Raw genomic sequence first — 11,324 nt, 5'->3', positions numbered from 1 at the left:
CCTTGGCTGGAACCTTGGGGCTGCAGTTTGGAGGTGAGAGCCAGGTAGGAGGAAGCTCCTGGCCACTCCTGCGGGGCCGCGGCTCTGTGGGTGGCGGCTGCCGGCTCCCCTCACCACGGGGACTGCCTGCTGGCCATGCGGGCGACACAGTGCTCCTCCAGGAAGCCTACGGTGCCCGCCGACATAGAATCTGCAAGTCTGGGACGCTGCCTGGCCCTGCCACTCACAGCCACCTAAGCAGAACGCCATTCCCCCTGCCCCATGGCGGCACACAGAGCCGAGGTGGCGTAGTTCTAAAGTTGCACAGAACGTCCTCTGTGCGAAGACGGGAACAGGTCCTGGGGCTTCCTGGAGCAGGCTGTGCCCCATCACTCAAGCAACTGAGCCGTGAAGGCCAGTCCTGAGTGGAACTTCGCACTCACAGCTTCCGCGACTTCCTGCTTCCAAAGTGGGGGGAGTCGGAAGGGCCCTGGCCGCCTGGGACTGCGTGGGTGAAGGCAGCCAAGTGGCAATTCTGCGCCAGGAGAGGCACCGTGCTGTTGCCTTTGTCCCGTGGACAAACACAGCAAACACTGAGTGGAGACTTTACCTGTACAGCTGCAGGTTCTGGGAGAGGTAAGAAGACATTAAATAAATTCAAATGACAGGTTTTCCATGTCTGTGGTCCCACTGTCTTAACCTATAAGGGAATCTTTGTTTAAAAAAAGAAAGGCACCACATGGCATTGGTTTGATTCCATAGGCATTTAATGAGCACCTGCTGAGTGGGGTGGGGACAGTCAGGAGGACCTGGTCCTACCCGCTGCGAAGCCTCCACACCAGCCCAGGGAGGACCTGAAGGAGGACTCTGAGAGGCCCGGATGGCTCTGCAGACTTGTTCGAAGGCATCAGGAATCACCGTGGTCCTGGGTGGGGGAGGGCTTCCTGGAGGAGGTGGCATCTGAGACAGGCCTAGAGAGAGCAGCAGCCTGGGCTGAGCCCCTCGTGCAGTCCCTGGGAGGAGAATCCGGCTGAAGAGCAGTGGCGAAGGCAATGGGGAGAGGGTCCAGGGGCTGGCTAGGGTCTGGGCTGAACACAGAAGTGCCTCCAACCAACGGCACAGAGTGTAGGAAGTCGGGATGCCAGCCTCTGCCAGAAACCAGCAAATCCCGCGGCCAGCCTGCCCCTCAGAGCCCCGGGGGCTTTGCGCCGTAGGAGTGGGTGGGAGACTGGAGTGGCCGCCTGACCCTGGACCACGCGCTGATGGGCAGCACCATCCCCGGGAAGCCAGTGCCGCCAGCTGTGGGCCCCTGGCACCTGCTGATGGCTCATCTGCTGACAGGCTCCACAGAGGGGGCCGACTCGCAGGAACGTGGAGGCTGCGCGGAGCTCACCACCGGCATCAAGACCCAGTCATCCCGGCCCGGAGTGCAGCCGGGCGCTGAGTGCAGCCCCGCCTCCGAGGCAGGCACGGCGGGGCCCTGACACCCACAGGGTCCCCGCAGATGTGGAAAGAGGTGCTTCTGAATGACAGGGGAGTTTCAATCGTAAATGCTCTCTGGTGCTGCGAGGGAGAGTTTCCGACTCCAGGCTTCACTGAGAGCTGCAGGGTCCACTATGCAGCCCCCAGCCACAAGTGGCTCTTGCGAGTTACATTTGAATTCATCAAAGTGACATCACCCTAGAAAGCCACTTTCTAAATGGCATCGGCTGCCGTGCAAGCGCTCAGTAGCCAGAGGGGCTAGTGCTGCTGCGTCAGAAATCCCAGAATAGAACATCTCCATCCTCCTGGAACGTTCCATCAGAGACAACTGTGTCCCAGCCTGCAGGCCAAATCCAGCCGCCACCTGCTTTTGTAGACGAAGTCCCACTGGCGTGCCGCCACGCCTGTGCGTTTACAGCTTGTGTGTGTCCACTTCGCTGCACGGGCAGAGCTGAGTCCTTACCACTGGGACTGTATGTCTTGCAAAGCTGCAGGTTTTAGTGATTTTTTTTTAAAAAAAGATTTATTCATTTGCAAGGCAGAGTGACAGAGACAGAGGGACACACACACACACACACAGATCTCCCATCCATTAGTTCATTCTCCAAATGGTCACAACGGCTGGACTGGGCCAGGTCAAAGCCAGGAGCAGGAACTCCATCCAGGTCTCCCACGTGGGTGCAGGGACCCAAAGCCTCGGGCTGTCTTCTGCTGCTTTCCCAGGCATATTAGCAGTGAGCTGGACCGGAAGTGGAGCAGTCGGGACTGAAACCAGTGCCCATGTGGGTGCCAGAGTCACAGGTGGTGCCTTAACCTGTTCCATCACAGCATGGCCCACGTATGGCCCCTTCTAAGAAGAGTTCACTGCCCCCTGGGACCAGAAAGTTACACAAGACTCTTTTCTCTGCAGATGCTGGAAGCCAGCGTTTTTTTTAGCCTAGTGGTTAAGACTGCAGCTGACACACCTGCCCGTCTAGGACAGCAGAGCGCCTGGCTCTGGTTCCTGGCTCAGGCTCGGCTCCAGCTTCCTGCTAACGTGCACCCTGGCGGGGGGCAGCGATGACTTCAGAGGCTGAATTCCTGCCCCCCCCCCCATTGAATCCCTGGCTTCCAGCTTCAACCTGGCCTGGAACCGGCTATTGCAGATAGGAGTGAACCAGCAGGCGGAATCAATCACTCCCTCTCCTCTCTGCCTTTCAAATAGAAAAAATGAAGGGCTTTTACTGAAAGATGCTCTCTCTGGCATCCCTAAGAGACACCAGTGGCTGCAGGCCCCCATCTCTGCTCGGAAGGCGCTGGCCTTGTTGCCCCCCTTTGTGGGGTACAGGTTGCCTACCCCCAGGCAGGCAGCATCTCTGGGGTGCCCAACATCAGAGACAGAGGGCACGGTGCTTGGGTGGCCGTGTCTATCCAGAGAAACTCCGCTGCCGAAAATGCTCACATCTGCCTGCTTTATTTTTCATCCCAGGCGAGTGAGGCAGCAGCTGGGATGGGAAGTGAGATGCGGCTGGCCCTTCAGTCACCCTCCTGAACCCACGATCCTGAATCGCAGGTAGTCCTGGGAGTTCTCCACCAAAGTTAGTTTAACTTGGAAGCCTGGCAGTCCACGCATGCCAATGCCTCACCCACGGGTGTGGGGCCAGCTCAGGAGCGTCGAGGTCTACGGCAGGTGCAGCACCCTGAGCAGACAGGAGCTCGCAGCTCAGCCTCCTCCTGGCTCTCTGCAGGTCCCAGCCGGCGGAAGAGGCAAGCCAGGCTGTTGCGTGGGCCCTTGGGAAAGCTGGCACTCGGGGAGCCCCAGGGCCTGGGGGTGTCGGGGCCGCTCTGCAGATCGAGCCTGCGCACAAGCCCCCAGGACCGCACCGCTGCCCAGCGTCACCCTCTGATCATTCAGTGTCCCTCCCCTTTCAGGGACACAGTCTTGTTGCAAGGGAAACAACCCATTCGAGGGACTGCTGATGCTCCCTCGGTCACGGGAGCCAGGGCCACCTGCAGCAGCTCCGGACGTCCTGGGCCAGCAAGGGGACGCTCCCAGGCTGCCTGTGAGCATCTCTAATGGTCATGTTCAGGACGGCAGGGCTCGGGGAACGCGGCGTTTTAGCGGTGCTGATTGCCGATGCCCGGGAATGTCTGCTGGCACGCAAAGGGGTGGGGGGTGGCAGTGGGGGCTGTGCCGAAAGAGGCCGAGGAGGCTAGCTCCTTCCTTCTCTGAATCCCAGGTCCACTGGCTGACTTCTCTCCCTCCCACCCGCTTGTCTCTGCTGCTCTGCCCAAGCGCCTGGTAAATGGGAATAAAGGAAAAAAAAAAAGCAGCCTTCGGGTCCAGCCTGGTCACGCTCACACGCGCTCCTGGGGTGGGGGTGGGGCAGGGGGCTCTAGGATCACAGAGAAGACACCAGTGGGCGAGGCCACTACAGGACAGCTACTACTGGGGCTGGCTTCATCTGCATGGGTCCCAGACGAGTCCCAAGGGTGCGGGAGGTCACCCGCGCTGCCGTCTCTTCCGTACCCGCAGCTTCAGCCGCCGGGCTGGCAGGCTGAGGGGCTGCTTCCCGAACCTCTCCATGATCTCCCGGATCCGGGCCAGGTTGGTCTTGCTGAGGGTGAAGTCGCAGCGCGTGGCCCCCATGGCGTAGCCGACCATACAGCTCTTGGTGGACGCGGTGAAGCCTTCTGCCTTGGCCGTCACCACGTACTCGCCCGGGTTCAGGAGGCGCCAGTAGTCCCCGTCGCTGGCTGTGAAGAGAGAAGCCCGGGGCAGCTCAGAGCAGCGCTTTCCCAACACAGGCACCGCGGGCCCCTCCATGGCGGCCTCCCCGCGCAGAGGGGCTCTGCAGCCACGCGGTGCAGACTCTTAGCCACTGGGAAGCCAAGCTGGTCTCCTCTTTGGAAGCTGCCTTCCTGGTTATAACAGGAAGGGGTGCGGGGTGTGGGCCTCCTACAGTGCTAACACACACGAGCCGGGAGGGGGACATCCCTCTCGTCCCTGTGACAACACGAGCCATTCATTATGAACTTGAACTTGTGCTCATGGTGAAGCGCCATCCTGAAGAGCCATCAGGCCGTGGCTTCCCTTAGCAAGACGGCAATACAGAGCACCGGTTTTTCAGAGGGGTGGGGCCCTGTAATGACCAAGAGACCCGGAGGAGGCCCCGGAACCCACACCTCGTTCCATGGCCCATGGCCTCCATCCCACGGTTGGGGCCAGGGCAGCTCAGAGTTGATGCCGCAAGGCAGAACCCCCGCCTCGCCAGCTACAGCACTGGTCAGCTGCCCAACCGGCACCAACTGTGAGCTCTCCTTGGCCTCCAGCAGGGTGGGCTCTCGGCCTTGACCAAGCCCCTCTGAGCACCTGGAGTGGCTTAGCGTGCCACCGTCTCACCCTTCTAAGACACCTGCTGGCTCACCTCTCTTTCCCTGCTCAGCTGTGCCGGCTGTGAGCTATGGCCACGACAGGACCGGGAGGAGGCTCCTGCTGCTGAGGACAAGGTGGGCAGAGGGAGTGGTGAGAGCACAGGTGGACAGGGAAGGAGGTGGCTCGGTCCACCCTGAATGCCCAGGGCGCTGTGCCGCCCAGAGAGCCGTCTCCCCAGGCGAGTCCCCGTGTGCTTAAGGTTGCTCAATGTGCCTCCCCCCTCCTGAAATGCTGGGACGTGCCATTTTGTCTCACATTGTCACTGAAGACAAATAGATACAGGGTACAGCACTGAGAAATGCCACGTGGCCCTCTATGTGTGTATGTGTTCATGTGTATATGCATGTGTGCCTGTGTGGGCATGTATATGTGTGCGTGTGTATATGCATGCCCGTGTGTCTGTGCATATATGCATGTGTGTATGTTTACATGTGTGTGCCTGTGGGTGTGTGGACCTGGGCCTCTTGTATGGAGTCCTGCTCACCACCGAGCAAACTGCTTCACCTATGGCCTCCACCTGCCCCCGTGTTTCCTGTGGCGTCCTGCACTCCTGCATCGCATGGTGCATCTGCAGGAATCAAGGTTACAATGCCAAGTTCAACCTGAGGCTTCAAAGTGTTACGTGCACGTACGTGGGAGATGGATGTTTATACACGCACGACAGCTGTTTATCTGTGACATTTACACATGTGTGGTTTTCTTCCATCCCTTAGAAGATTTCAGGACTTGTGCAGAACAGTAAATTTCCCAGGGCCTACTTGGTTCTTGATCAAACCCAGCTTCTTCTCGTTACCTGGCACCAAAGCGTTAGACTGGGCAGGACATTCCAGTCGTCATGGTCACCGTGGTGGTGTGGCCTTGGGGGGGACAGAACCCCTCTCTGGGCATCAACTCCTTCATGTGGAAAAGGGGGTTAACCACACGGCCTACATCATGCAGCTGCCTGGAGGGGCCGAGAGTCAAGGCTGGCTCCATCCTCCCCTGCATGAGGGTCCCTGGGGTCTCCTCCCGTGTCACATGTGCTGGGGACTTCAGCGTGCACACCAGGCTGACAGCTCCTGGGTGGAGTGGCCTCAGCCTAGGACCTGGGCTCGTGTGACAAGGAGAAGTGGACGAGCAGATGGAGACTGTCGGTGGCCCCGGGGACTCGGGCTACATAGGGGAGGACCAAGCACTCAGAGCAAAAGCCAAACTCTGGCCGAACTGGCCCCAGGCGTCCCCCAGGCACACACAGCCTCTCCCTCACTGACTCTGACCCCTTGTAGCTACTGTCCCCTCTGTCTGCAGGCTCCGTGCTCCTGCCCGCAGGTGGGGCACCCTCGCCAGCCTCTTGACACAGTCCGCGGTGACCGTCTGCAGTTTCTCCTGTGAGCCTCATAGGTCTCCTCTGGGAGAGCGCGCACTCGTAGTGGCCAGGGCACCCTCAGCTCCCTGCAGTCTCCCCAGTACGACACGCAGCAGGAGCTCAACACAGGCTCGGAGTCCGCACGAGGGGTGTCAGCTCCGGAACCCGAAAGCCTGAGCTTCAGGAACCCGGACAGGAGTGTCTGGCGGCCTGGCAGTGTTCCTGGCTGCCCTTTCCCACGTCCACCCTGAGGCTCCACGACCTCTGCTTCCACCCCGAGGACCAGCAAGGCCTGGAACCAGCCACCTTATGCAGCTCAGGGGCCACCGTGCCGGTTCCTGTCCCTGTGAGCCATCAGGGCTGTGCCCACGGCGGGCTGTTCCACAGAATCCCAGTGCAGGGTGGACACACAGTGGGCAGGGCTGGGCACTCGCAGACAGAAGCAGCAACGTGAGCCCAGGGTCAGGTTAGGGTCCACCAAACCAGGGACAGTCACGGAGAATGCTGGTCAGGTGCGGGGCCGACCTGCTCCTAGGCATTTCAACAGCACTCCTGCTAGCTTCTGGCCCTGTGGGCTTCCACTCAATATCTCCAGTTACTTTATGCCAAATCCCTCCTGAAATAAAACTTGTCAGATCGCATAAGCCTCAGACACAAATCAAGGCAGGCTTGGAGCCTGTGCTCAGAGCTGAAAGATGCTGGAACCAATAAAACAAAAAGCCATGTGCAGACCAGAGGATTCATCTGTCGTGCGAATACGCTGAGAAATTATTTATGGGGGGGAATAAACGGGGGGGGGGAGAGAGAGAGAGAGAGAGCCATTTCCCATTAGCTCATCCAAACTGTCTCCTTAATTATAGGGGCTTGAATTTCGGAGCCCATTAGGCAAGGCGTTCTCATCCCCAGCTTAGGGGGCCCCGGGGCCTTTTTCTCTCCCACTCAGATTAAAACTCTTATGTTTTCTCACATTGCGAATGAGGCACTAAATAGTCCCAGGAACGTTCCAGGCTCTTCTATAAATCATTCTTTTTAGAGGCGCTCATCGGCAGTGTTTAAAATCAAGTCCCACACAGAGCCAGATCCAGGAGCCTGTCTTTCACTCACAGCGGTCGCCAGCACCCTGCGCAGGCTCCAGCCCGCGGTGGGGACGCAAGCCACAGGCGCTGAGTTAGTGGATGAGTAAGTAAATAAATGAACAAATGGACGCCTGCCAGGGGCCACCAGGGACAGAACACCATGCTGTAGAGTAGGAAACCTCGTGGTCTACGGCCCTACGATCGAGGCCAAATGGCAAGAATTCTCAGAAAATATCATGGGGCTGGTGGTGAACCTGGGGTGTTAGATATCCTCCAAGCACCCCTGACCTCTGTCCAGTACCTGGGTTCGATCCCCCGCCCTGGCTCCTGACTGCAGCTCCCACCAGGCTCCCACCTGGCTCCTGACTGCAGATCCTGCGAGGCGGCGGTGAGGACTGGAGCACCAGGGTTCCCACCCGCCACATGGGAGCCCTGGAGGGAGCTCCTGAATCCTGGCTTTGGCCTGGCCCAGCCCTGGCTGCTGTAGGTATTTGGGGGAGTGAACCAGCAGATGGGAGATGACCGTCTCTATCTATCCCTTTGCCTCTTCAATAAATAAGAATAATTTCTAAATAATACTGAGTAAAACAAATTGGTAACTAAATGGGAAGAACGCAAGTCACAGCATGACACAGCAGCCTGCCACTCTGTTTCAGACACACTTAAACAACTGGCTTCTACGCCAGGCACGCTGACCGGCAGCCTGGCACAGAGCAGTCCATGGCGCTGGTCTGAGCCTGCCTCACCTCGTCCTCAGGTCCCCGGGTCTCCCTCTCCGGGCAGGTCATGCAGGCTGACTTGTTGGGAGTTTAGGATCTGTGGCTACGGAATGCAGAGAGGGGCCTCCGCGCCCTCGGAATGAGCGCGGGGATAAAGGACCAGGAACTGGATTTGGGGTCTGAAGTCCTCGGCTCAAATCACAGCTCTGCCACTCACTGTGTAGCCTGGAAACACCACCTCAGGTCCACTCATTCATCAGCAACAAACATCTACTGGGCGCCCACTGCTTGTGAGTGGCCACGCGGTATTGCAGGTAACACGAGGGGTCCTGACAAAGTTCACGGCAAAGTGGGATTAAATGATAAGTCTGTTTGGGTGCAAAAAAAAATAAAATTGAAACCCACTTATAGTTTTTCATAATGGGCATTTTCCATAAAATTTAAAAAATATATTTACTGAGATAAAATTATTTATTTATTTATTTATTGACAGGCAGAATTAGACAGTGAAGGAGAGAGAGAGAGAGAGAGAGGTCTTCCTTCCATTGGTTCACCCCCTGAATGGCCACTGCGGCCTGTGCACTGCGCAGATCAGAAGCCAGGAGCCAGGTGCTTCTCCTGGTCTCCCATGGGGTGCAGGGCCCAAGCACTTGGGCCATCCTCCACTGCCTTCCTGGGCCACAGCAGAGAGCTGGACTGGAAGAGGAGCAATAGGAACAGAATCCGGCGCCCTAACCGGGACTAGAACCTGGGGTGCCGGCGCCATAGGCGGAGGATTAGCCTAGTGAGCCATGGCGCTGGCCTGAGATAACATTATTTTTAATACTCATTCTATTCAAAGCTTAATGACTCTACTAAGTAAAGAGTTCAACAACTAAGAAGTAAAATAAGCAAGAAAACAGGCAAGGGCTCTACACAATAATCAAATGAAAACATGTTCAACTTCACTCATAGAAAATCAATTTTAAAACAGTCACAAAACCGTTACTACCACGGTAGTATAGAATTCCTATCGACAAATACTGAACGTTTGAGAAAACACCATATTTGCGATAAAACTGATACACACGGCATTTCTTTCCTCCCTTCCACCTTGCCACTCTCTCTCTCTCTCTCTCTCTCTCTCTCACACACACACACACACACACGTAAGGGAGAACATGTGTAATTTGTCTTTCTATGAGTTTTTGAAGAGCTCTTGTATACATGCATTTCAAAAATGTTTTGCAACAAACTAAACTTATCTTTTAATTCCATTTTCCATGAGGATTTGAAGTCCCCTTCTACAACCATTGTTTTTTTTTTTTTTTTAACATTTTACTATTTATTTGAGAGTAGAGTTATAGATAGTGAGAGGTCTTCCATCTGCTGGTTCACTCCCCAAACGGCTGTAACCGCTGAGCTGGGCCGGCCTGAAGCCAGGAGCCCGGAGCTTCCTCCAGGTCTCCCATGAGGTGCAGGGGCCCAAGCACTTGGGCCATCCTCTACTGCTTTCCCAGGCCACAGCAGAGAGCTGGATCGGAAGAGGAGCAGCCGGGACTCAAAGGCGCCTATACGGGATGCCGGCACCACAGGCAGAGGATTAACCCGACCACAGCGCCGGCCCGACCACGTGTTCCTAACAGTGGGGACGCACTTTGAGATGGACCTGTCAGGAGACTCGTGGTGCAGGCATCATAGAGGGCATTTACACACACTGAGGTTGCTGGGACGGCACTAGGACCACCATCACACACGCAGGCACACGTGAGGTCACGTGTGTGGTCACGTATGTGGCTGCTGATCACTGTGGGGCTCATGACTGCACATCAAAGAAGGAGACAGTCAAGGACATCTCAGCGGAAAGGAAGGCAGCTTCCCGCTGCGACGGGAGTCGGACCGGAAGTCAGGCCCTCTCCTCTTGGACCTGTTCTTACTGGGTCCAGGGCCCTCTTTGCTCGTTCCTCGCCTGGATCAGGGGACGGCAGTGGCCGGCCTCCTTCGCAGAGTGAAAAGGGCAGGGAGAGAGAAGCTGCAGGGACGACCTCTGAGAAGGCCGCGGGAGGACAAGCTCAGCGCCCCGCTACGCTGCGGCACCGCACGGCCGCGGGAAGCACATCGGAAAACGCGGAAAACGCGGCGCTGGTGTCTCGGGAACTCGAGACTGAGCCTGGCTCCTAAGGCCGGCGTCTCGCAGTCCTTTTCTGTGACAGTAAGGAGAGTTCGACCGCATCTCAGCAGTGCCTTTTAAAGGTCTTCTTCCTATCTGCAATTCTCCAAGGTTCTAGAATGTTCTGCCCCCCGGTCTTCTTCCTATCTGCAATTCTCCAAGGTTCTAGAATGTTCTGCCCCCCGGTCTTCTTCCTATCTGCAATTCTCCAAGGTTCTAGAATGTTCTGCCCCCCATTCAACTGGGAATGGTGCGAGCCACCACCCCGCCTTTGGCCCCTTCCAGTGGGTGGGAGCTGCGACACTTCTTGGGCTTCATTTCTTCATCTAATGAGCATCTCAAGAAAACAGGACTGAGGCCAGGAGTAACCAAGTTAGCACAGTAAAGCTAAACGCAGCGGCAGGCTTAGCCTCGCCGGGACTGCCGGCCTATGCGTCACATGGCAGACACCCACGTCTTCCGAACACATCCCACATCTGAACACGTCAGCAGGTTCCTCTGATTTCAGGGAACTCCCTGGACGGGCACCTAAGGCGCGACCCCAACCGCCTCTCCAGTCGGCCCCGGGCTGCTGTGCCCTGGGAACTCCCCCTCCAGCTCTGACCTGGCCCCCCAGGACCACGAACGCCGACCTGTACCGCCCTGACTGACAGCGTCTTCCTCTTGGGGCACCCTGATGCCCTCTCTCTCCAGTCCCTCTGTTTGCCTGGTCCAGGAGCTAAGCCTCCCGCGTGTCTCACAACCCCACAGAGACAGAGCACTTTCGTCCATTTCTCAGAAACTGCCAGTGTGCTGGAAGTCAGTCGGCTGCTCCACGTGCGCTCCAGGGAGGGCTCGGGAAGCCGAGGCTGGAAACTCGCTTCCAGGGGTCTCTGGAAAGCGGAGTGTGCGAGGAGGGAGACACTGATTCAGGTCTTGCAAGATGCTTCCGGCTCTCAGTTCCTGAGCAGAACCCAAGCGAGACACTTCAGGGAAAGAGACATTCTTTACCCAGAGACAGCGCAGACACGCGTGGTTACCTGTTCGGACGTCGTGGTTGACCCCTTCTACGGAGATAACGGCATTTGGAATTCCTTTTCCGTGGGAATCTCTCACCATGCCTTTGATGCCACGGTGGACCTGCTCAGCAAACACAGCGAGACCGGGGGTGAGGTCTCCG

General features: G+C 57.3%; 1 protein-coding gene across 1 annotated transcript in view; it reads right to left on the bottom strand.

Annotated features, from left to right (window-relative positions):
- Positions 1-724: 724 nt before the first annotated feature.
- CPXM2 (carboxypeptidase X, M14 family member 2) overlaps positions 725-11,324 on the bottom strand; it is a 115,024-nt gene continuing 104,424 nt past the window's right edge. Inside the window, exons 13-14 of the mRNA XM_070058297.1 lie at positions 11,185-11,284; positions 725-4,197 (exon numbers count right to left, since the gene is read on the bottom strand). Of these exons, the coding sequence (XP_069914398.1) occupies positions 3,944-4,197; positions 11,185-11,284 (354 nt within the window). The 3' untranslated portion in view covers positions 725-3,943. The remainder of the gene's footprint in view (positions 4,198-11,184; positions 11,285-11,324) is intronic.

The sequence above is a fragment of the Oryctolagus cuniculus genome, chromosome 15, assembly GCF_964237555.1.
Source record: "Oryctolagus cuniculus chromosome 15, mOryCun1.1, whole genome shotgun sequence".
Classification (NCBI taxonomy): domain Eukaryota; kingdom Metazoa; phylum Chordata; class Mammalia; order Lagomorpha; family Leporidae; genus Oryctolagus; species Oryctolagus cuniculus.
Note: the sequence above shows the minus strand (reverse complement) of the source record. Positions and strands in the feature narration are given on the sequence as shown.